General features: G+C 40.9%; 1 protein-coding gene across 1 annotated transcript; it reads left to right on the plus strand.

Annotated features, from left to right (window-relative positions):
- Positions 1-1,563: 1,563 nt before the first annotated feature.
- LOC137913748 (collagen and calcium-binding EGF domain-containing protein 1-like) lies at positions 1,564-26,538 on the plus strand. The gene is made up of 11 exons (XM_068757380.1): positions 1,564-1,676; positions 3,095-3,169; positions 22,045-22,097; positions 23,704-23,838; positions 24,166-24,303; positions 24,500-24,633; positions 24,880-24,988; positions 25,204-25,343; positions 25,607-25,642; positions 26,017-26,052; positions 26,350-26,538. The coding sequence occupies exons 1-11, from the start codon at positions 1,564-1,566 to the stop codon at positions 26,536-26,538; spliced, it is 1,158 nt and encodes a 385-aa protein (XP_068613481.1).
- The last annotated feature ends 710 nt before the right edge of the window (positions 26,539-27,248 follow it).

Below are 27,248 nucleotides of genomic sequence, written 5' to 3' on the forward strand. Positions count from 1 at the left end.
CTTGTTTTTGACAAACTGTGACTAGCACAGGAGTCCAAAGACAAAATACCACTCGCATTCAGATCGGGGAGGACGTTCATCCCAATTACCCCCCTCCAAGTCTCACTCTCACTACCTATGTGAGCGTTGAAGTCACCCAGAGGAACAATGAAGTCCCCAGTTGGAGCACTATCCAGGACCCCTACCAGGGACTCTAAGAAGGCCGGGTACTTTCCAATGCTGTTTAGCCCGTAAGCCGAAAAAACAGAGTGACACCTGCCTCCGACCCGAATGCGCAGGGAAGCGACCCTCTCGTTTACTGGAGTAAACTCCAACACATGGCCGCTAAGCTGTGGAACTATGAGAAAGCCCATACCAGCCCGCTGCCTCTTACCGCGGGCAATACCAGAGAAAAGTAGAGTTCAGCCCATCTCAAGTAGTTGGGTTCCAGAGCCCAAGCTGTGGGTGGAGGCGAGCCCGACTATAGACGGTACCTCTCAACTTCCCTCACAAGCTCCGGCTCCTTTCCCGCAGCAAGGTGACATTCCATGTCCCAAAAGCTATAGTCTCTGTGTCCAGGGATCGGGTCATCGGGCCCCCTGCCGTCAACTGCCACATTGCAGCTGTCCCTTATAGTTCCCTCAGCGGGTGGTGAGTCCACTACAGGTCAGGTCAGTCCACTACCCAGTGGTCCTTTCGGGCTGATCCCGGCTGGACTCCGTGGTCAGAGTCCCAGCCACCAGGCACTTACATTCAAACCCTGACCCCAGGCCTGGCTCCAGGGTGGGGCCCCGGCTGTGTCATACCAGGCGACGTCACTGTCCTTGATTTTTTTCTCTTAGGGGATTCTTAACTGCTCTTAGTCTGGCCCGTCACCCAGGACCTGTTTGTGATGGGAGACACGAGCAGGAGCATAAGTGCCTGGTGGCTGGGACTCTCCATACTGTAGCTCCTGGAATCATTTGGGCTCTCAAACTCGCCCCCACAAAAAGGTGGCAGTTTAAGGGCAAGTAATAAAGCTCTGAATTAAAATGAATAAAACTTTTTTATTTTATAGGTTAAATTGTTTCATGATTCATGATGTGGTTCAGTGTATTTCATAATGACGTGATTTTATTTTGATATTGGATATTTGATCCCATATCATTACAGACTGCAGCATGAATTTGATTTATTTATGTATTTATTTATTTACACCTATATGTCATCATCCGCAATGGGCTGGTCTGTTACTGGTTATTCCCATTTCTTTAAATGTCTCCTTGAAAGGCAGAAATGCAAATCTCAGAGGGATTAGCGAGAACACTGGGCTGTAAACCCTTCACTCGCTCTCCAAGGGGTCTTTCCCTCAGTGCGTAAAATTGGGACGTCGGCTCCGGACGCACAGCGCTGCTCCTACCCCACAGGCTCCATGTGCGTCACCTCTGCGGGATACTTGAGAGGGAGTTCTAGTATTATTATTTTTTTATTGTACTTCCTGCGCGGGTAACAGATACAGTAGAATAGTTTCGGGTTTTGTTTTTTTCCTCATGTGAAGGCATTTTGATATTCAACATATCAACTGTCCCGGAGCGCAAAAGGGACATGGGTCAATTTTATGGTGCGACTTTTTTACCATTTGGCGCTATCTGCGTTCTTTTCCTGTGGGAATCTGGTGCCAGCTCTATCAGGGCGACGCTCGGAGTGGACACCTCGAGGTGAGTCTCGTGGAAGTGATTAGAGGATCCTCAAACATCACGATTTTTGTGGCAGCACCTTGATGTCGCCGTGCAAACCCACCTCATAGTAAATTTCATCGAAGCACGGACAGCTCTGTAAGTTCACGTCTTGGTAACTCCCAACTCAGCGCGCATTGTTTGTTTTGGCATTCGATGTACGCGCAAAACAAGTCTGTCGCTGTCAGATGAGCGCAATGCCGAAAGCCCTAACAGCCCCACGCATTGTTGCTTTCTCCTCTTTTCTGGTTGCGCAGTAAGATAGATCCGTGCGTCTTGTTCTAATTTGATTTCCAAGGAAAATGCGAGCGTCAAAGCAGGGAAACTCCAAATGGCTGGAATCTTTGGCTGCGCGTGGAGCCAAATGTTACTTCTGCTCAGACAAAACATGACAGATGCTTGTTGCGACGGGTCAGGAGGTGAGGAGAGGATGTGAGCGGAGCACATGTGGAGCAGAAGAAACCACAGAGAAGCAATCCTCAGAGCAGCAGGTTAAACTTCAGCCCATCAGACACATGCTTCATGTTTAAGGCAGATCACTGTAAAAGAGGAGAAAAACATTTTAGTTTAAAGCTTAATGTGGGAGGCATTCCTATATTACAGTGATTGATTGCCCTCCTGCCCTTACAAAAACACACACTGTACTGCCCATTATTGCTTTAAGCCGAGACTAACCTTTTTTACGGCTCAATTTACGTCTTGAAATCCACAATTTATCTGACGGTAAGTTCAGTGGTGTGTCTTTGTGTTTAAATATAAGGAGGCCCATATGAGAGCGCAACATCACTGAAATCACAAAGTGTTTAAACCTCAAATGTCTGGGATGTTTTTACCAATTAGGTTTTTCTGTTATCAGCTTTACAAACCAATTTACAGACTTTTTGCAGTTTAGCAGGAGGATCCCATTAAGTTTGGGAGAGGATCTTGATGAAGGGCTGGATTCAGTATTTCTTTCCTGCTGCGTCTCTGATGGCTGACACAGACGGATTCTATTCAGTTAAACTACCCGACTGATTAACATGAAACCGAAAGGATAGATCTATAAAGATTTGTGCATTTAACAATGAGTTTGTAAATGTACTGCATAAGATTTGTGCTCTGTTGGGTTCCGTTTCTCTTTACACTAATGCTTTCTGTCTTCGGTCTGTAATGACGGTTTTCATTACCGATTAGTTTAAGGATCTTTTTTTTCTTTGTGACCTTGATTTACTTGGCTTGAACGCTGACATTGACATCGTCGCACTGGAGAAGCTGGGAGACGCTGGTGGCGCGATCAGATGGTCGAGGAAGGATCATAATAGTTTCAGATTATTATTTTAGAAACCAATATAAAACAAATACAACAATATATAATGTTTGTCTTAGTCTGGGGTTTTTTTAATCATGTTTTTCTGTTCCAGATGTCCAGATAGTAACATCCTGACTGTGGAGTATCCTTGTGTCACAGCGGAAGGAAAGAACAGCACTTGTTTTAGGTAAGATTCATTCATTTCCTCTGGTCTGATGTAAAGCTGAGCCGCTGACTGAAGCAGCAGGGAGTTACCATTCAATATAAACTTACATATCAGCTGACTGCTTTCCCCAGAACAGTCTTTGGTTCAAGGACGCTTTGACAGGACTGGTGGCTGCAGCTCATGCCTGTGGGGAGGATAGAAACTTTCTGAGGCTGTGGAATGGCTTTTGTAACTCTTAAACCAGCCCACTGTGCCATTTCCACAAGTTCACACGGCACACACAGAATGTGAATCTGATCTTTCTTTCTCTGTTTGAGTCGGGGAGCTAAAACATTTAGGGGAGCCATCGCTGTCAGAATTAGAATGACAGCACCATCATAATCTGCAATGTAAATGCAGTTTGACAAGAAATGATGATTAATAATTCCTAAAGCAGTGCATTTTGTTCAGAGGAAGCTGGGGACTACAGATTCCCGCTACATACTAGCAACAGCCAATTTGGTTGAACTGCCGAATCACAATGATACAAAATGAAGTGTTTGTGTAATTTAAAATGGGTAAAAATGGCATAAGATTTTGAAAGTATGAAATATTTTAGATTTAAATTGCCTTCTCCCTTCTTGTTTCTTTTCTACGGCAGACATGGGCTAACATGTCCTTTGAAATCACATCGAAGAGCATCTTGAATTATAAGTGGAAGGAAACAGATTAATTTAGTGTAGACGTTATGACTGACAGTAAGACTTTCATGATGCATCATTTACAACATTTAATAAATCAGTTTGGCGTTTAGAGAACGTTCCTCTAAATCCCAACCTGGGTTTGTTTGTTTTTTTGCCGTTGGAAGACGCTTTAATAAATGAGGCACCAGGTCTGGTAAGAGGCCAGATCATCTGATCTGTTTACTGTCAAGGTTAGACTGTAACAGGCTCTGTGTCGTGTTTCATATCTGGATCTGCAAGAGATATGTGTTGCCAGGGGGATTATAAGAGGTTGTGTTTTTTGTTGCCAGGTTTCTCAAGGATGTTTAGCACAGACCTGGATCACACTGATTTTGCAAATAACGTCAGAGGTGAGCGGATTGATATAACGTGTCTGCATCACTTGGTTTCAGAAACAGCAGTAGGACGTCAGGGCAGGAGAAGCAGACACTGTTTATGTTACGCAAGACTATAAGTTTGTTTTTTGTATCTATCTGAATGTTTACTCCTTGGTTTTGTTTTGTTCAGAGCCTCCAAAATTTTAGGCTCCATTTTCATGACGCTTTCACTGGAAACTGAGTTTCAGTGGATCCACACAGATCCACTGAAACAACTGAAATGCTATAGCATGTATTCCAAAGTCATATTTAGTGGTGTTATTTAAAAAAATATGTATATATTTACCTCCGCCGAGGTGAAGCGGAGGTTATGTTATCGCCGGTGTCTGTCTGTCTGTCTGTCTGTCTGTCTGTTAGCAAGATAACTCAATAAGATCTGGATGAAGCTTGCAGGAAAGGTTGGGAATGTTACCAGGAACAGATGATTACATTTTGGTGACGATCCATAAGAGATCCTGGATTCTGGATCACTTTGACATTTTTGTTAACATTGTAGTCAATGGAACTTCAAAAGTTGTTCCTCAATATGTCAGTTGATTATTGACCCATGTTTATGGAATTTGACTCAGTCATGTAGGATGCAGCACAAACAAAGCTGGACAGTCTGGGGTCATGTTATTGTGGCTGTTTTGTCCATAGCAGGCTGTTCACTGCCTGCGTACATAAATAAGGCTAGCAGGAACTGCACCAAGCCGGGCTGTGTTGTCAATGTTTTCCACTTTTCTTGGTGGAATTTTATCTGTTTTTAAAGGTTTATGGTTTCAATTCTCCAAAACACAGACAGCTGAAACGTAACAGTTTCTGGTTTGGGGTGAAACAGTCATTGTGTAAATGACCCATAAGTATAAACAGTGGGACCTTCATTTCCGTCAGAAGCCGAAATAACAAGCTTCTGTTTTGTACTCCACTCATTGTGCAGGCTGTCGGAACCCTATTTTATCTGCTAGAGCTATCTTGTGATATTAGCTTGAAGTTCATTGCAAATGCTGCCCCATTAAATGTTTACATATCTTACAATGAGAGACTCATAAAAGAGGTTTTAAAGAATTGGTATATATTTAGGAGCATTCGCCAGAACCTTTTGATGTCATTGTTTTGTTCATCCATTATGGAAACTCCAGAAATGCAAAAGGCACAGCAACATGGCAGATTTCATCATTATGAAGCAAATCTACTACATTTTTACAAATGTACCTTTATTCAAGGTCAAGAAAAAACGTGAGATCAAACCTTGTATGTCGAGAATTTTGACAAACCATTTCCTACATTTCGATGTACAACCAACTCTAAAACAGGGAAATGGTTTTATCAAGTTGGGACAAAGAATTAACGGTGAATTAAGCCACCCGAATTTAGGTTTCACCTTATACTCGAGAAGTCTAAAGCATTTTATAAGTAGTAAAGGCTACACTTTGGCTCAGATGCTTTTGGATTTTGAGAGGTGATTTCAATAATGGTACAACCCTCCTGGGTACACTTTTTTTTTTCAGGAGAAATCCCAAGTTTGACAGAATTGGTGTGGGTGCCAAGCCATGATTGAACAACTGAAGCTTCAAACTATGTTTGACCTGGAATTGGTCAAGCTAACACTGTTACTGCATCCACTGTCCAGACAGGCTGGAGATCGTCCAATCATGTTTGGCCTTCTCCTCGTATTTCTTCACCTGGCATGACTCTCTCATATTCAAATAATCTTGGAAAAAGCAATATTTCAAGGCTTTTGATTAAAGATGACATTTTAACTATTTGGAAAAATTCACACCTCCCAAAGAAAGTCCACTTAGTTGCTATCAAAACAGCGAAGCAAATTATGGTACTCTCCGCCGGGTACTTAAATCATGGTAGCAGTGAGGCTGAGGCGTGAGATTTTATGAGCACATTTGCTGACGTTTACGGAACGACGAAGAGTGATATTTCTGGACTTGAACACTTTATTGTATTTATTTATTTTTCAAATAGAAGCTCCATTTATTAAATGTGTTGCAATCTGACTCGCGCAAGATTAAAAGCAACAAACTGTGAATCTTTTTCTTGTCCCCCTCCTGCCCTGAGTGAATGATCTTGATGCAGAATGTTCTTGATGTTCTCGAGGCCAACACACTACTAAACGTGTAAAAATGTAAATGTAATGTTTCTGAGAGGTTTTTGTGGTGTACTGCAGCGTCTCACATCTAAACAAAAGCGCTGCAGGTCTCCTCCTTCCCCATCGGAGTTTCCACGGCGATGAGGGGAACCAGATCAATCTCTACATTTCAGATATTCCGGACATTTTTTTAAACCATATTTTGTTGTTGCTGGAGGTTTGATTTCGGACAGGCCGAGCCAAATGAACTATTATTTATGTATGTTCTGTTTGAATTGTCTCTGTATTGTCTGATGATGATGAGAGTGAATTCTGTGTTGCTTTCAAAAAATCTAAACACTCAGCTGACCCTGACAGGACTGACTGGCTTCATTAAAGCATGCTTTTACTTGATTGGCATGTTCTGGCTCGAATACCCTGCAGGAGGCATTACTGGAGCAGATCACGCCCATGTACTACGCTACAGTATGAGCACTCAGGCTTAAGTAAGGGTTGATGATTGATGCGATGCAGTCATTAGTTTTTAGTGTTCCCATGCTTTACGCTACTTCGTATGTTACAACGATCCACGTCTCCCTGTGGGACCATTATGGTTTAATATTTCCTAGCATGTATGTTCATAAGCACTGACATCCTCTGTAATGGTGTCATCTCACAGAGAATATTAATTTCTGCCAATGTGTTGAGGAAGTCTCCTCAGTCAATTTACAGAGAATACACTTGTGTGTTTTTTTTAAATTCTAAAAAAATATTTTATGTAAATCAGAAGAAACATGCTGGTCCCCCAAAATCTGAATGAGTCCCCAGACGGGGGATTAGGTTAGCAGTGCATACACTAAGTGTTATGCACTATATCCTACTGCTGCCAAGCCATGTCTAGTTTGAACTTTCACTCTGAAAGTCACACATTTATACTCAATGCAGTGCCAGAAGCTACATACAAATAATATGGGATGTCATAAAGGCTTCAGCGTTTGTTTGACACGCACATAAACACAGGCTGAGGAACTACAGCCAATTCTGTGAAATAAGGACAGAAGTCCTGAACACTGAGCAATGACTGGAAAACCAGCGAGCACGTTCATGGAGAAATCTGAATTTGTCACATTTTGAAACAAACAAGACTGCTGAGCATTTCAAAGAACAAATAGCAAGCTCATTCTCTTACAAATGTACTCATTCCATAAATAACACACCTTTGCTCAGTTCAAAATACGATGAGTAAAAATAAGAGGCTTTGCTGCTACTGCCTAAAGACATTCATACTCAACATTAAAGACGGACACTTTGCATTCATGGTGTTCTTTTCCTCATGTTCTCAGAGTTTAAATGCATAAATGGAGAATGGACAGGGTTTTTGCAGAGTGGCTAAAAAAAACACAAAGAATGTCAAGACACAAGAAAGAAGACGGAGTTAATAAAACTCTCCATGTGTCGCCGTGTCTTTAACGGCTCTGTAGATCAGGGCAGTGTGTCACTGTCTCCTCTATTTATTCACCTGGCACTTTATCACAACCTCCTCTCGTGTTGTATTTCAGTTGTTGTTGAAATGTTTGAGCCTCTGCTGTCATTCTGTGGTTATATCAATGTCAACATAAAGGATCCACGGAAATATGTGGACATTGCCAGCAGCCATTAGCAAGTCATTGGCAGCAACCCGCTCTCTAACTGCGTCACGCGTTGTTTTTAAATCATTATTCAAATGTTTCTTTTTTCAATTCATTGACAAAAATTTTCGAAATGTTACTATTATGTGTGCAAAAATGAACTGCATATTTATTTCAAAGTGGAATCATTGAATAAAATACAATGAACTGTAAACAGCTCAGTACTTTGCAGGTGAAGCTGCTGCCAGTATTTACTATGAATTCATAATGAAAAGTACAAAAAAACAATCCGTGGAGCAGATGTTTGATAAACAGTCCAGCCAAAGCTGTATTTGAGAATTAATAACAATAAAAACAGGGAGAAAAGGAGGAATGCTTCTCGATTCCAGGACGAGTCAAACATTTGGACTGAGTGTTTGCCTCTGAACCTTCTTTGCGGGGGTCTCTGATAGCATTACTGCTGGCCCCTTACACACATTTTTGCCTTCAAATAAACTCCATCACTTCCTTTCCAGACATAAGAGTATCCCAAAAAAATATTGTGCACAACCGAAATACATCTTTACAGCATGACGAGACACAGTCGGAAGGTTTGCGTCTCCTGCCTAAAGGACGAAAGGGTTCAGCTGGTCAGAGACATGGCAGGTTCTCATAATGTTAGGTTTAGTGTTCAACCACAACGTTTCCTGCCTTGACTCATTATACTAGTCATGCAGGGTCTGTCTCCGTGAAGTTGCTATTGCGTGCTGACTGTAAGGGAGGCCTCATTACAACTGGCTAGCGTCTTGTATGGATTAAGTCCACATCAAATACAACGTAGCTGCATTCCGTTTCATCTCCCTGCTGCCAAAATACAATTTGAACAAGCTTATTCCCGTGGTCTCCATGCTTTAAACATATATGTGCTAAAAATCATTGATATTTAAGTTATGTTCAATCCAAATTGTTTTTGTTTTTTGTTTCTTCCTTGAATTATTTTTCATGATTTGGCTGTATGTGCTTTAGAAATTAAATCCCATCAGGAATTAACTCAAAATTATCGAATCATGGTATATTTGCAAAACTGTTTTCCAATCCCTGCAGACGATATGCAATGCTGCAAATTGTCAAATTGTAAGAATAGTTTTCCAGAGAAGAAGCATTGCTATAAGAAATGGCACAGCATACGACTATTTAAGCAGAATCATTGCAGGACAGATTTCTTCTTAGTCGAAACTTCTCCAGCGACTGTTTCATTCCTAACGAGCACCACCAAACAAAAAATATTTTAACTTCATAATATTGGAATAGCTATGTCTGCTCTTCAAGCCAGTCCAAACCAAATTGGTTTGGTTTAATTACCTTTCAGTTATCGAACTTTATAGTAGAGACTTGGTTGTTTTAATTAACTACAGTGTGTGTGAGAATGGATTTGGATTTTGCTTTGTGTCTCATGGAATCTGTATAATTCTTTTAAAGGCTTTAATTGAAGGTCAACTATTTGTTGTCTTTAAACATAATTTGTCTAATGCCACAGTCAAGAAAATCCTGCTCATCTAATCAGGTGTCAGACATGAAGGCCTGTCCCAGTGTTCTGGGAAAGTGGCTTTGAGGTTTTGAAGGTCATGCTAAGGAACATGTTTGAAGGATAATTGGTTCATCCTGTCAAAAGACGTTCAGTGTGTTTCTTGCTGGTTTTTGTTGTTTGCTCCAAAAAAGGAAGAGGTGTTAGGTCTTATTAACATGCATGGGGAATGTTAAATCATGTTAACATGTGTTCTGAATGGGGTGTAGATTACCCACATACACAAAGTTCTGGCACAAACCCCCAAAGTTGCCCTGAATGTCACCCACAAACATTTTAAGTGGTCATTAATGAGAGCCGAATCATGGCCTGGACTTCATCTCCACTCCAGTCTATGGCTCCTCTCTTGTCGTTCCCTTATTCTCTGTTGTGGTCTGGAGAGACAGAAAGCAGGCCCCCTGTATAGTAGCCGGAGTATTTAAGCTTGGGTTGGGGTCATGTCAAGTGAAATGCAAATGCCATGCTGCGTATTTTCAGAACTTTGACGAGCGTCAGAGCTCGGTGCTAAAGTCAGTCTGAGAAAATGATTCTATTCTTGATGTTGTCAAAAATGATCACGTCTGAATTTTTCTTAAAAAAATAAAGGATTCGATATGTCGGGAAACAATTGATTTTGTCTGTGCTGTTAACTGTCTCTCTGGAACATGGCAGCCACAGATGGGAGTTAGTACGAGGCCACGGGGGGGGAGGAATCATCTGTGGTGTCCTAGTCCCTCTGAGACGGGAGGATGTTTAAGGTTTCAGCAGTTCAAAGCTTCTGTTTACAGAGTGATCGATATCCTGATGACTGACTGTGTCACAGACAAACCAATTGACTGATTGACTAACACACTGTTAGCTGCTGCCTGAGAACCAGCCAACAGCCTGTTTGCTGGACTTTGAACGGAACACACGAGTGAGTGAACACCTTCAATGCACAGGTTTAAGATGAAGCAGCGTATCACAGTCTTATGCCCCCTCTCATCTCTTTTGTTTCCGTCTGGATTTAGAGCTCTCACCTCAACTCCTACAGGGTCTTTGGACATTCTTTAAGGGCTGCTTACCTCCCCCACATACACACACACACCCACGCACACACGCGTAAGCATCCTTGTGAAACCTCAGTATTAGTAGTAATTACCTGCCACTAAGCAAATAAGTTGTCTGAGTGTGAATGCAGAAGCACAGCATAAGAAACATAAAATAAAAACAGCAAGTGGCATCAAACAGGCCGACGCGCTTTTTTCTTTTCTTTTTTTTCATGTCATGTCAAGCAGAAAAGCCACAACAACCATTTTCCTGTTCTCCCCCATCCCTAAAATTTAAATAGTCATGCTTTCTATCTATATAAGAGCTATCTACTTAGCTCTTATATTTCTATATCCTGTGTAGGAATCATCTTAAAGCACAATAACAACAAAAGAAGCATGAACGAAACACTTGTCTGAATAAAATCTATTAATATCTTTGAGTTTCATTAATTTCTGTATGCAGACTAAGTCTATTAATAATTTTAAAATATTATTTTCTTTAAACACACAGGAGCTCTTGGCAGAGGAATAATAATTATTATTATTTTAAATCTGAGAAACGTTGTACAGCAGGGAAAGCCATAAAAAGGTGTCAAAAGAAAACAAAGTGTATTGATGGAGGCTGAAGCGGCTTTGGAAGAAGACATATTTTTTTCATCCAAATAAAATAAAGCTGCTCCCTGGCAGCCGGAGGTCTCACGTCAGTGTGGGATGTGACTGAAAACACCACGTTCAGGTATTTTAAAAGAGTCAGAATGGGAAATCAGAGTCGGGCGAGGTGCAGCTGAGTGGTTTTTTTCTCTGTGTTGTAGTTGTCATCCCACTTAGATGAGGACAAGGATAGACGCTCGGCATCGGTGAGTCAGACCTGTAGTAGGAGACCAGATGTAGACATTGGCATTGCATTCGCTTCTTGCTCCCTCATGGAGGCTATTCCATATCAGATTCTTTCCTTTCTTGTCTTTTTGCAGTCATTACTGTTGCTTTTGCTGTTCTTCTACAGGGGTTGCTCTCTCCTTCCTTTTGCAGCTCTTTTTCCTTTTCATTTCCATCTCACTCATTCTGTGACACACTGTTTTTCCTCTCTTTGGACAAGACACTGCACAGACATTGTCACAGATAGCATGAAATACAGAACATCTGCTGTACTCGTATGCTGCCTAACTAGCTGGCATGTGAATAGTTTGATGTAGTGGGAGGAGGGGTTTATCCTCTCCCACCATGCCTAAACTCACCATGGAAGATTGTCCTGACAGACGGGAGAGAGAGCACAAGTAATAATCTATAAAAGGTGGAGAGAGAGCGAGACAAGACATTTCTTTATTGAATTAATTGTACTTTTTTACCCTTAATTTTCCTGCAATGATACTTCAAAAGTGCCTGCAGTGCCAGATGTCTATTTGTTATAAAATGGTAGTTCATTTTCAGAATGATTGACTGATGTGTTTGTTCCTAGTTCAGATTGACATTGTTCCAGCCCATTCTATGGAAGAGTAATTGTGTACCAGGAATGTTTGCTTTCTCGAGATGTTTTAACAGACTGCAAACATATTTGTATTGTAATTTCATGCACCATTTGTTACTGCTGTTGCTGTTATGATTACCTTTTTTAGGAGTAGTTGTCTCCTCAGCAATTCATAGAGAGAACAAAATTGTAGGCACAAGGCAAAGTAGTTTTATTCCAGGGATTTGATCTGAATAAATCCAACAATCAACATACACTGTCAAACAATGTCTGTACTGGGACGGCAGGCCATCAGGCAGACAGGGTCAGTGCACGAGTGATCCAACATTCAGAGGGAATAATCCAAATGTGAAAACAGTCGAAAAGTCAGGCAGACAAAAAAAAAATATATATATATATATGAGTGAACTCACAGAAAATATTGAAACACAGGGAACGAGAGGCTGGAACGTGCGATGACAGGATCAGTGACTTAAGAGGAAATGAGGAAACACGCAGGCTCTTTCCCAAATCGCAATGGTCAGTTTCTGTGATTAGATGTGTCCACGCTTCGAAGTATGCCAAAAGGCAGTACTGCACTGATGGCATAGTCCCAAAAGTTGAGTGTGAAATGAAGGAAGGTTGCAGGACACGCCAAACACAAACTGGTATCGTTGTGCTGAGGGAGTTTTTAAAGGTATAATAGGCTATAGAAAATAAAGTATAAAAAAGTAATACAATTAAATTCACATTAGAACATATATGAGATACAAACACAGCCGAGGTCTCCTAGTAAGCAAGCATGGACGTAATATTCCACCAGCCACCATTTCATTTTAGAACCTTTCCCTTTCTTACCTTGATATAATATCATATCAATATGTTTAAAAGAAAATCTCGACAGTTGAATGTTTGAACACTGTGTAATACTATCGGGTTGTTTAAAGTTTCACTATTTCACATTCAGATATACCATTTTAAGGATTTGAAAATGGCAATTCTACTTTCATTTGGCAAATAATACATCAGACAGACATGAGAGAATTGTATGTCTACTTTAATATGTTTTTGGAGGGGATCACAAAGTTTTTTTTTATCACACTGGTTAACCGATATTTCTGTCAAGAAATGGACTGCAAAATGTTAACTGGGAGACAGATGTGGAGAGAGCAACGGGCAGAATGTATCACATCACTGAAGTGCTATTCATCTGTATCTGGCGGTAAGGCAGAGGGCTGATGTCTGTAGCAGGTGATGAAAAGCAGGTATGTGTATGTGTGTGTGTGAGTGTATATGCATGTCCACATGCGCTCTTGTCTGTGTGTGTATATGTGTGGCTCATGCTATATAATGTGGGTTGGATTTTCATGGCCTGCTGGGATGTGCAGTCAGAGGTCCCCCTCTTACAAGCCATAAAACAAGCTATTATTATCTCCTCTGGGGAAGCCGTGTTTTCAGTCCAATGTGGTCCTTTTTTTTGTCTGTCCTTGTGATTAAGGGAAGACTGGCATGAGTTTAATGAAACTTGGTGGAAGGGTGTAGCATGGTCTAAGTAACTCCTTAAATTTGGAGCGAATCTGAATCATCACAGGGCGTGAGTACAAATCATTTAGACTTTAACGGAATCCTTTATTGTTTGCTTTTTCCGCTTGAGAGAGCAGTCGAACAAAGTTGACAGTGAGTGAAGAGAGTGATCGGTATTGGCAATAGCGAAGCAGTGCATCAGAAAGTTTGCTCTTTATACATCCATGACACAGATGGAGCAGAGGGAAGCGGTGGCTCTGATGACCAATGTATCCTGGTAGGTACATTTTAATCTATTATCTAACCTCACACACTTAGCTACAAGCCAACTACCCAAATGCTGAGGCCCAAAAGCTCCTCCAACACAGCAATAAATGATTACAATGTTATATATGAAGAAAACGCAGACAGATGAAACATCTCTGCAGGTACTGCATTTCATGTCTAATGATGATTGAGAGGTAAGATAATGCTTCACTCTAATACTTTGGAAATGTATCCAGGCATATCAGGAAAACACAGTTGGCCACGTTGGAGACGTCCCCTCCAGAATCTATTATTTTATTGCTGCTGTAAAAAATAATAAAAAATCAAATAAAAAATCAACCATTGTCACACTACAGTGATGTTCCAGTTTTCCCAATTTACTGAAAATTCTAAATTGCATCTGGATTTTTCTCATGTGTTCTAAAAAAAAAAAGTTATCCTGGTCCATATGTCCATTGCTCAATAATAATATTGATCCCAAGTGGTTTGCCCTGCAGTGATGGGATCAATATAAAAAGGAACAAGCAAGAAACTGAGACAGGGAGTTTGGGTCTTGATGCCTGGGAGGTCAAACAGCAGAGAATCTCTCAATAATAGAAGATGATTTGATTTTGGTCTGTAACAAGGACCAGATGGCTGCATCAGTGTGTGTATTGTGTGTTAGTGAGAAGAAGTACATGAATATTTCTGTACATGTGTACATTGTTATATTCGATGTCTGGATTGAATCTTACACATTTGATACTCCTGTGTGTGTGTGTTTGCGTGAGTGCACCTGTACATCAATGAGATCAGCCTTTCTGACTGTACATTTCTGAGCAGATTTTTATGCATTCTAAGATGCATTTGTGCAGACATTGTACGAACATATTGCATTTTATTGTTCTGGGATTATATTCTTGCAGCAATCCACTGTCTAGCATCAGGTTCTGAGTTCAGTCGTTTATACAGTGGATGAGGTATGTTCTGTCCTTTTGCTCATGATCTCAAAACATTGAAATGCTAGAATAGCTGCTTTCACCAAGTGGAAACAAATGGGGGAATCTCACATGAGGGCAACACGTTCAGAGCGATCCCACTCCACAAACGGATTGCTTTCGCTGCATCCCAAGGTCCACAGGGGCAGACAAACACTCGTTTCTCGCAAAGTCAATTTGTGGGAAGGGTACACTTGGAGTTAATACAAGATTATTTCAGTGATAGTTCGCTGCTTTGTGTTTTGCTGTTTAACTACACTGAGAGACGCTTAATACTGTCCTCTGTCTTCATTTTCTTGGACGATATTTAATGATGCCTTTGAGTTATGCGTCCTGCGTTTAATGGAGGCATAATTGTCTTCATTGCATTACAGACCAGAGGCAGACCTCCCAAAAAACCTCAGTCATCATCTTCCATCTTTTTCTGATTAGCATACACCTGAAGGGCCCTCTGGACAAACACAACGGCTGTTATTTTTCCTCAGTTTTGTGTGCGATCTGTTCTAGATTAGCTCTTTTTTAGCCCTTTTTATGGCTGAGGTGTCATTGTCAATACCCGACAGTGTTCATGTTCATGTCGGGTGTTAAGCATGGATTTGTGTACACAGTTTGAAGAGTTGTGGAGGTTTACAACCAGAAAGTTGCAACTGCAATTAATTCTAAATCTCTTTCACATCAAGGCGATTCATATGTTGGTGTAGATTCCTTCTTTCAGGTCGTGGAACCTTCATCCTTGAAGTTTGAATCTGAAACAGCTGTTTACTGTCCTACTGTTTAGGATGTGAAGACATTTCTCCTTTCGTTCAAAGGGCTTCTTCAGTGTCCTTTTGAAATCCAGTTCCAGTCTTCAAGAGGATTTTTACTAAAAGTTAATCATTTAAATAAAACAGATATCCTGTCTGGCATGAAAACTCAAACAGATACATGACTATAAAATATTTGTCATTGACATCACTCCTTAGTTGCTCTCGCTCTCTGTTATCTTGACCCTTACTCATCCCACTTTGATTGCGATCAGTCCATCGATCACTATCGTCTTGCACAATACATTTAGATAAAGGGTGTTTAATCATCCTTTACACATATGAAAACATTTTGAGCTTTCTTCCAAAGGAAATGCTAAAAACGCTCCTTTTTTACCGACATTCCTCAATAGATTTGTTTTCATCCCTTTATTTTCATGTCAAATAATTTTACGGTGAATGATAATGGAAAGTTGTTGGTTTGGTAAATGCAGATAACGCAATATGAATTGTTCTGGTATCAGAGGCTCAGTGAGTCAAAGTATTTTAAACTTAAGACATTTCATCCATCACATGACTTAAAGCACTATCTGTAAAATACTTGACAAAAAGTTATGCGTTTAGCTGTTTGTGTTCTGATTACTCTGGAAGACCGTTATTCACATCAGTCTTGCTGAGGGGGACTATCCATCCATCCATAACCATTCATTACATGTACTGAGCATATTTTGTGTCATTTGGAGACTGTTAGGGCCCAACAATGAGCTGGCGTCATGTCCAGGGAGTACCCTGCCTCTCGCCCGTAGCCAGCAGGGATAGGCTCCAGCAGACCCGTGACCCGCAAGAATGTGACACCGTTGGCATAGTTTAGCACATGATAAAAGGTGACAAATCACTCCTTAAAGGTAACTAAAACATGCATTTTTGCTTTTTTAATATATTCATCAATAGCAACATGCAGCAGTTTGTATTGCTGGGGAGAATCATGCAATAGTATGAGCTGTTCTTGCTTGCAGTGACTACATGTGTCATCCTGATGCTTTGTCATCAAGCTTGTCAGACTGTACAGGCGTGGAAGCATAAATGGTTGTTTGTAAGAAAGTGGTTGTCATGGGGACCTCTCTAAGATATTTGCTATTCTCCAAGAGGAAGAGCTGCCATGTTTGTGTTTTTTCTTGTATTATTTTTTGCTTCCATGCCCTATGTGTTGCATTATTTCCTGTGTTCTCTGTCTGACCTCTTTCCCTCTCGTCACACCTGCTCTTCATTCCCTTCGTCACCCTGCCTTCTTATCCCTCCCTCTGTCTTCAGTTCTCTGCCAGTTCATTGAGCTGCACAGTCACGTTCCAGCCTTTTTCTCACGCCATAGTCGTAGCCTCGGAACCTTTGCATGATATTTTGACCTGCCTTTTGCCTAACGATTTGGATACCTTTGCTAGTGTGGACTGTTTTCTGTGTACTTATTTTATTAAACCCTTCTGTTGCTCTACAGTCAGTCTGTGTCTCTGCATTTTGAATCCATACCATCCTGTTCAGCGTTTTTGACGAGCTTTATATACAATAGTAATTTTGTAACCTCAGATTACAATTCTGGGTGTTCCTCGCTAGAAGCCAAGTGATTGGAGTTGGGTCATCCAGGAGGGATGGCTCACCGGGCCAGGTTGCAGGATTGTATGATGGGAGCAGCCAAACAGTTTCCCTATTGATTATCTATCTGTGCAGAACCAGGCTACCTGTTTCTCCCTTGCTCCACTTTTTGCTAAGCTAAATTAAAACCACCTGACTCTTCATCCATACTTAAGTCACAGCTTTTCATTTAATATTTTATGATGTAACAACAGTTAAATTGTGTGTTTGGTTGCACCAAAAATATTACTGTGATGCTGAAATGACAATGGTGTAACTAGAGCAAAAAACGCTTAAAAAGAGGGGGTGAAAATGGAAAGTGGTCGGAGAAATGATGGAAAGATGTGGCGAGGCATAGAGAGGAAGAGGAGTGAAAGCCTTACTCTGGTGGAAGCGGATCAGACCTCCTGTGCTACCAGTCAAAGCTTCCTCTGTTTGGCCAGAGTCCTGATGGCTCCCCTGAGACCATGCTGCTGGAAGTGTGCTCGGCAGAGCAAATAAACTGAGAGGAGGTGACCACGTTCGCCACACTAACACCTTCACATATGTGTACTCAGATGAGTTTTAAATGTGTACACATGTAATTATATACAAAAAGGCCGGTACAGGCAGGCGTGTGCAACACCTTCACACCTTTGGTTAAAGCTGATTTTGCTTAATTTAAAGGGACATGGTTTTTTTGCTGTTGTGGGATTTTTCATCTTCAAACAAGTTTCCAAGCTACTGGAATTCCATTCACACAACTCGCTTCACAAAAACAATCTCTCCAATCAGAGCAGCAGCAACAACAACAACAACAATGTGATCAAGTAAGTGAAGTTGAACAATAGTGACTCCCAACAGAATATATGTAAAATCTGACAGCCCACCAAAAACACATTTTATTGTTGCTCTCTTCACCCTAATGTGTTTGGACCTGCCAAGTTTTTGAACTGCTCGTGATTGTGAGAGCTGCTGAGCAAATAAATCAATTACAGCGTAGATGATGAATCCAACATGCTGCAATTTAACATGTATTAACCACATCAGTGAGAAGCATCCATCAGATTGACAAGACGCACGCACACACATGCATCCTGTCCTGGTGTGTCAAGAGGCCATTGACTTCCACCGAGCTCCTCTTCCTGTGTTCCTCTACTAGAGTCCCAAGAGGGAAACTAAGCTAAAGACAACCTTCATTCCTGTCTTTTAACCTTCCTCCTCCTGTCTTCCTCCCTCATTTCTTACATGTGGCATTTTCTCTCCCATCTTAGTCCCCACAGAGCAGCCAAAATGTACTCTGAGGTGATACAAAGGAGATGCCATTTATTTCAAAGGACATACGAAGAGAAGGATACTGGAGCCGCTAATAATTTTCTTTATGTGTAAAAACACGACCATATGTGTAGTAGAACAACACCGTAATATGAGCGGTATTCATAATGCAGCTACCGAAAGTATCATCCATTGGATAAATCCTTTATGAAGGGATGTTTATTATTCCGTTTCGCTGAAGAACGACAAGAAATCGGGTCCCTGCCAGGTCTTGAGGACTTATTTTTGTCCTGACCGATATTGAAGAAATCTGTGAAGAAATTTAAAGAAAAAAATAGAGCTGTCTTCTTTGGTGATGTTTTCTAAAACCGGCTGTTAAAGGCTTTGAATAATCCTTCTAGCCTCAGCAAGTTGAGAAAAAACTAAAATATTCCTTTGAATGAAATAAAGATGAAAAGGAGTTTCATGGACTGATGTTCAACATTAGATGGTCAAATTCTGTCAACAACTAATGAACCAGTGGAATGTGCCTTGATACCAGTACACAACAAAATGACCTGAATATAAATTGACATCGCAAACTGGATGCAGGGCAAATGCCTCGCTATTTGACTGACAATAAAAGGCTGTACCAAATTATTGGATGGCATGTCAGCCCTCACACAGCGCATTCTCAAAGACAGGAACACACACAGTTCTGGGTTTTGAAGGGAAGGTTACTGAATTTTCTTTTACTCCAAGCTGCTACTTGCTTTTGATTTTCTTGCCAAAATAACTCCACTCAAAGAAATACACTCCCACCAGACAAGCTCCTACACTCATGAGCCTCAAGATTCCACAGAGTGTAGCTGTATGTGTTTTAGAAGCGGTGTCATGTTGACTGGGCCGGCTGCTAACATACTTTCACTTTCCAAAACAAAAACACACGGGTCACGTCTTCCTCCACCCTCATCTGGTTGTCGAGACAACCCGGGCCTCTCTATCTTGTCCATCACAGACTCCCAAAGGAGGGCGGCGGAGCCTGCTGCGTGTCTGATGGACAGGCACTAGACATATGGGAACATAAATTGTAGTGAAATCAACTGACTCTGGGAATGTGTTCATATATCTGATAAATGTAAAGCAGCAAAAGCAAAGTATTCTGGGCAGTGGTCTGTGAGACGCGACATGATGATGTTTGAGTTTTGTTTTGGGGGGTGTTCTGTACACATTTGATGGGCCTTGCTTACCGGTATATTATAGTTACACTGTCCTGAAACATTTCTGGTATTCCTTCTTTTCATCCATGTCCGTAAGCGATCTATCTGTGTGCATCCTTAAAGAAAAGCATGAATGGGCACTAGTTGTCATCTACTGGTTTTCATTGTCTCGTAGAGTACTCAGCCTTGTATGATGAATAAGTTCCTTATGTGTTTGGCTTGTTTCACATTTTAGTCACCAAGCTAGTGTCACATGGGCTGATACCCATTCATCACACTGTAGGTAGACACTATTTAACAAGCTCGGGTGAACTTGGTGTGCTGATGTCTAGCCTAAGATTAGTTGATTTAATTATAATAATTTCCTAATTTGAATTTCTTTAGATCTATATTAATCTGTAAGGGTTTGAATAACGGCCTGCTTCGACTGTCACAGACCTATCAGTAATAGCAATTACTGAATTAAAAAATGATTAATGGGACTGCATGGTGGTGCAATGTGTAGTGCTGTGGTCCTGTCCTGTGTTCAGCTCTGACTTTTCTCTGTGGAGTTTGTATGTTCTCTCCATGTATGTGTGGGTTCTTTTCGGGTTCACAAGCAATATATAGGTTGTTTACTGCTCTAAATTATCCATAAACATGAATATGACTGTGATTGGTTGTTTATGTTTCATACAGTCTGTGATAAACTGGTGATTCTTCCAGGGCCTACTGCCCAATGTCAGCTGGGATAGGCTCCAGTTCCCTGTGACCCTGAACAAGACAAGCAGTTAATAATGTGAATGAATTATAAATATTAAAATGTGAATGTGCCCATCATGAGAACCAAAAAGTAAATGTTTTAAATTTTGGTACAATTTGGATCCGTGACTCCCCGGTGCATGGAGACCAGCGAGCTGGGGGTTTGACCTTGAGGCACTTCATGCAGGTGAACAGATGATCTGAAGGCTGGTGTGTAAATTCTGCAGCAGCTGTTTGAGAGGAGGGGATGATCAAATGCAGGTGCATTGAAGGATCAGAAGTACCGACATGCACACACACACACACACACACACATCCTATTGGTGCATCGCTTGTCATGGAACAGTAGAAAAATCTTTGATTATTATCAGTTGAGCAGTACTACCTCATTTATTTCAGAGTTAAAAGTACACTTTTTGTAACCATTGACTAAATTAAAGCACATTATGGTCACACTAAACTGGCCTGTTAATTAAAGCTGGACTGTTTGTTACCCTGAGAGTCTCTGATCTCATTGAAAAAGGGAACATCCAATCAGAGCCAGATTGATGGGAATCTTTAAATCAAGTAAACATTTTGGTTGGCTGCAACATATTAAACCAGTTTAGATCACTGACGGACTCACTGACAGACTTACTGACTGACAAGTCTCAGCATTCGCCCCATTTCGTCCTTTCAGGCCTCATCCATTCCTCTCAACACTCCCAGGCTGCAGATTAAAGCTGCTCTCATCTGGATCTCATCAGTTTAGGCCAGCCTTGCTGTTTTATAGATTATTTTTCATTCAGGAGAAGGAAGGGGTTCTCAAAGTGATTAAGGGTAACGCTGCATGGAGGCTGGAAGAGAATCAAAGCAGCATGTTGTCATGGGGGAAGTGTATGAGGCAACGGCATACAATTTGTAAGAAAAAAATTGAGCGTTATTTTTCTTCAAATGTGTGTGTGATATTTGTTGCGTGGCTGTGCTGCTCCAGTTCCTGAGCCATTTCCTCTTATTTTCTTTTTCCAGCTGGAACGTCTGTAATGTGGTGGATTGTTACGGCGTGACTGGATGGGTGTCATTGCCATATGCTGTAAATTAATTTTGGGAACAACTGTTTCCCAATATTAATTGAACAAGACTATTTCAAAAACACTGCATCCAGCATGTGCAAATAATTTGGTATATATTTGTCAGGAAACAAAAAGGAGCAATATCCCAAATCACAACAAATGGTGCCTAAACAGCTACTTTTCCATATTTATCAATGGATTTTTTTTTACCATGGAGAGGTTACAGAAATGTCCTGAAACCATTGAGAGATTCTTATCGCTGTCTGCAATACAGAAATGACCCGAGGACGACTACTGAATTGTTGTATGCAGAAATCTCGTCTGTCAATTTACAAATCTGTCCTTTGCTTCTTTCCTGTCTGGTGTGTATTTATGCTTTGAGATCCATGCATGACTGTGCATGATCCCAGGCCAGGTAATTGTTAGAAGTAAGATTTCAACAATGTCTTCAAAGTGAATGCCAGTAGATTTATTAGTGCAGCAGTCTGCTGAACCTTTGCGATTTCCTCCTTTGCCTTCCAAGAGATCTTGCAGACAGAAGCAAACCATTAATTCTTCATGATGGTGTTTTTATTAAGCAATCTATCAAAGCAAATGTCTGCACTCCCAAACACATAATTATGTGTTTCCTGTTCATGCTAAGCTACGGGAACCTATTTCATGATGCAACTTATATGTCTAACTGTAACCTTTTTGTACTTTCCAGGAGGAAATGCTGCGACGGATTCAGGTTCGTGATGGGCCAATGCGTACCTGAAAGTAGGCAACCCATACACGCTGTCCTTTAAGTCTCACAACGGATTTGGATGCTCCATATGTAATGTAGTTCCTCCAAAGCAGCAGATTATAGATGTGCAAAACCTGCGGACCAGTGTAATGGCTGCTCAGTTTGAAGTAAACATGGTTAGAAAGCCATTTCAGATTCAGTGGTTCAAACAACAGAAAGAAAGCAACACTGTTTGCCATTAAGTCCATTGAATGAGCGTGATTTGCTGCAGCCACTAAAAGCCACTTAAACTTCATTGACTCTGATCCTTCATGTTCCTCTGGCAGCTGATGCGTCAGTGTGTGAAAACAATTAAAGAGCTTAGAGATCAGATAATAACCAGGCCTAGTGGCAGGCATGGTTTCAGATATGGTCCTTGTGGGTTCCGTTTCTAAAAGATGCCTTCTCCACAGCAGACACTGGGGTGTTGGCATCAGATAACATGCAGCACATTATCTTTTTGATGAAACCTACACTCTACAGTTTCCAAAAAAAACCCACAAAAAAAATCACAACTGCAGGCTCCTTTCAGTTAACAATCCCACAATGCAATTGGTTGTATTTTACGCATGGCAAGCATACAATTCCTCATCCTTGCACCTGTCAGTGCAAAATCTGAATTGGAATATACCACTGTTTAATTGTGTGCACAGCTTTTGACTTAATTGAATAATAAGCACAAGTCATGTCAAATGTTATTCCTGTGAGCCACGACAGTGTAACAGTGTGTGAGGTGCTTGAACGCAACACTATGGAATTCTGCCAACACTCCTAATATTATTCTGCTGCACTTTCATTCAACAATCAAAAAAGAAGAAACCATACCACTGCCAAGACCTAAGAGTTCCATTAATTAAATTAAAACCTACTTCAAAACTTCCAGGACACGTAACTGATCATGATAAAGTTGCTGATTCAGCCATCTTGCAGTCTTTCACTGACCAGAAAGAGCTGGTCAGAGCTCACAAACTGAATGCAGGACAACCAAGTTTCATGGTAATTCATCAAGTAGTTCATGTATAATCAATAAAAAGCTTTCATAATCAAAAGGGAGAAAAATTAAGTCTAATAACTTCATTATACCTAAAAGCAATAGAGTTAAGTAAGCTTGATCCACACAATGTCAGCCAGTCAATAAATCAATCAAACGTATTAATATAACACCTTTCAAATGGTTTGTATGACACTCAAGGTTCCGTACAAGTAACTAATGGAACAAAATAAGTCTAAAGAGGATGCACAGATTAACGAAACCGTGAACATCCACCGCTAAAATTTGGAATACATTATTTTGACAGTTAATTAAGAAAATACTCTTTTACTATTGGTGCTTTCCCATCTAGTTTAGCAATTTTTCAAGATATGTGAAATATGGACCAAAATGAATAAATGTCCGGCCTCACAGGCAGAATCTAAAGGATTATTCATTTTATTAAAATAATTTCATTGACAGCAGAAATTCATCTTTTCATTCCCCGATAGTGAATGTGGAACTTTGAAGTGTAAGGAGATAACAATGGAGATCAATGGCAGTCCTGTGTGATGCAGCGTTTTGGTCCTGCCTAAGATGCTCGGTCCTTGTCCTCTCCGCCTCTGTAGGTGTGGATGTGTGTGAAGCGTCACCCTGCGAGCAGCAGTGCACTGATAACTTTGGACGAGTTGTCTGCACATGTTATCCCGGCTATCGCTTCGACCGCGAAAGACACCGCAACCACAAATCGCCTTACTGTCTGGGTCAGTGCGACACACTTCAAACGCTCATGGCACATTTCTCCAGGGGTCCACATGTAAATAAATTCCTTTTGAATCTTTTGATGATAATGTTGTAGGGTATTTCTCAGGCTTTAGCTTAACAGGGAAAACGGCGCCCTCCTGTGTCCTAATGAGGCAAACATGGGCCCCGTTGGAGCAGAACTACTTTCACCCATGTGGAGAAGTCACGACAGACTCATTGTGTTTCTTACCGTTTTAAAGTGTAAAGCTGTTACAGGACAGAAAACGTTGACATTTGTTATGCAAAATGGCTTGATGTTTTCTCTCTCTCCTTTTAATCACATCCAGACATTGATGAATGTGAGCTCCCAGGAAACAACATATGTGATCAAGAGTGTGTGAACACAGCAGGCAGCTTCCATTGTCGCTGTCGCAGTGGCTACATACCGGCACCAGATCAGCGCTCCTGCATCCCTGTGCACAACTGTAAGTGTATAGTTCCAGTGAGGATGTTCGACTCTTTAGTTCTCCATGGTCTACATGCACTCTCTGAGTTTTATTTAACCGTGTAGCACTAAAATAGTACACTATGGTGCAAGAAATGTCACTGGTAGGGGTTTAGTCCCCATGATGAAAATGTATGCTAGAAAAAAAAGAGAGAAAGAAATATTTTGTGTTGCAGTGAGTTCGTCTGGGAAGTCCGACACATTGATGAGTTCTGGCACATGCTCATTCACCTGTCAAGATTTTATGAACATGAAAAACAGTTTGCTGCAGCTGAAACTAAAGCTGGGAAACGCACAGTCACCAAACCAGGTAACAGGTCATCTGGGAGTCCACTTGAAACTGAATTGAATAGTAATGTTCGTTGTATTTAAATATACTTTACAGACATCAAACTTTCTGCAGCCACGTGTGACATATGTTCAATATGTACCACACTGGAAAATTAATGTTCATATTTTGTTAAAATGCTCTCGAAACAAATCCAAAAGACACGGCTCATGTGAGGAATCACTGTTGTATTGTCCTCTGTTCAGCCTTTCGTCTCTGTGTTTGTAGGTATCTGGCCTGGCTAACAGCAGTGACAAGCCATCTCTGGGGAGGGCAGGGAAAAGTCCTGATAATCTTCCTGGTTTACCTGGTCCTCCAGGAGCTCCTGGGGTCCCAGGTAATGTTGCTCTGGCTGTAAGTTGAGAAGCAGATATGTTCACAGGAAGAGTTTGTGAATGATGCAGTCAGCATCTGCAGAATGTTGCTTACTGAATTCCTGGTTGAGTAACTAAAAATGAAGAAGATACATTTACGTGAAGTGTTTGTCACTGATAATCACTACCCAATTTTAGATCATTGCTCTGATTTTTTGCATTCATCTGTCTTCACCAGGACACCCTGGAGAACCAGGGAAGAGTGGAGACACAGGAGACAGGGGTCCACCTGGGCCTCGGGGTCCACGGGGAGACATGGGACCCATGGGTCCAGAACCTGACCTGAAGCACATCAAAAGAGGGCGAAGAGGGCCGGTGGTAAGACAAAAAAATATATATATATAACACAGGATCTATCTCATCTGAGTATTCTCATCACTCCAAAATGTCACATCTTTAGTGTCTCTAATAATCCAATGTGCCATGAAGACATGAAAACACACGTATGGTGCTAACAAGAACAATTCTGTGTCCACCCAACATGAAATGATAAAACAGGATGTCATCCTTTTGTCATGGCATGAACATTGCTGTTCTGTATAATTCTTTCCTAAGAAATATGTATTTAATCATCAATACAGGGACCTCCAGGAGCACCAGGAAGAGACGGCCTAAAGGTCAATATGACATATTTGTATTCTTCTGACTGTCTCTCTTTAATGCATTCAATATATATTTAAGCTACACTGTTGCCATCTAGTGTCTACATCACCTTAGGCACCCATTACTAAAAGAAAGGAGCCCACCAAAATCCAATTAAGGCATGGCAACAACAAAAAGGTCTAAATAGAAATAATTAATGTTTTTATTTTTTTATTTATTCCTTATGGCCAACACAGTCACTAATTATATTATACACTGCTAACAATGTTAATTATGAATGTATATAATGCATGCGTAAATCTTGCGAGTTGTTGCTTACAAAATGGCATAGAGCATTTCAGAAATTGTGAAGATGCAGTTTTCACTTAAGTCTGGTTCACATCAACAGGGAGACAGAGGAGCTGCAGGTCCCAGAGGTCCACCTGTAAGTTCACTTGTTCCCAAAACACAGAATAAATAGTAAATGTATATGCATTACGTACAGTAGTATATGTCATCAAACAATGTTTTAATTATTGTACCGTATACTTATTTAACTTTTTCCTTCGTTGAATAAGTCGCCAGGGCTTCTCATTTTATTCTTTCAAAAGCAAACCCATAATATTATATAAGATGTTAGCGTGCGATGGTCAGTGCACTACATTCTTCTTTAAAGATTTATTGTGCATCACATTCACATCTCCCAGAAGAACACCCAGTGAAAAATATCTTCTATTCCCAGGGACCGCCCGGCTCCTTTGACTTCCTCCTGCTAATGATGGCTGACATCCGCAACGACATTATTGAACTGCAGGAGAAGGTGTTTGGGGAGCGTCGAGGCATCTCTTTGGACAATCCGCCTTATTCCAACGGGGAAACAGAATTTGTAGAGTGGGGCTCTGGTCAAGGGGATCTCATGCTCAATACCTGACCTTCGACATCCCACCTGCAGTAACTGATTACTTAATCCAGCATAACAAGCACCATGCTAGACTCTTTTTTTTCTTCTTTTGCTGGTGGTATAAATGCCAGCATGTAAATCGTTTCTAACCCAGCAACTGGGATGAACTCTGCAAGGAATCTGGTTTACACTCTTAACACTGGAACAGACAGTAAAACAGAGGGACAAATGAATTCTAAAAACAGATCTTCACCACTGCAAGCACTGTGGTGCTGTGGTGTGACCAAGGGATATAATGTGCAGGACACAAAGCCAGTGTTTGCCTTCATGTCTGAGTCTCTGAGCTGAACCACTTCAAAAGACGAACTTTATCTCCCGTGATTCTGTCCATGGAAGCTCTGCTGCCAACGACAATTTGTCTGCAGGACGGTGGTAAAGAAAACTCAAGACCCGCACCATTTACAGCACCTGCCTCTTGGATCCAACCTAAAGTCCGCACTCTGCAGTGAAACAATAAGAACCGATGCATTAAAAACAAAAAATCAAATAACCTATGTTTGGATATGATGCAGAAACATTTACAGCTACAATGATAACCGAAATGTAATCTAGGATTGGTGTCACATATGTTAGACATCAAATCATTTGATGGTACATTAAACCAGTAGTATCCATGGGTATCTTCTTAATAACATGCAGTCTTACATATTACTCAAAGAGGTTATAGAAAAGCATTTTAA

The sequence above is a fragment of the Brachionichthys hirsutus genome, unplaced genomic scaffold, assembly GCF_040956055.1.
Source record: "Brachionichthys hirsutus isolate HB-005 unplaced genomic scaffold, CSIRO-AGI_Bhir_v1 contig_197, whole genome shotgun sequence".
NCBI classification, from domain to species: domain Eukaryota; kingdom Metazoa; phylum Chordata; class Actinopteri; order Lophiiformes; family Brachionichthyidae; genus Brachionichthys; species Brachionichthys hirsutus.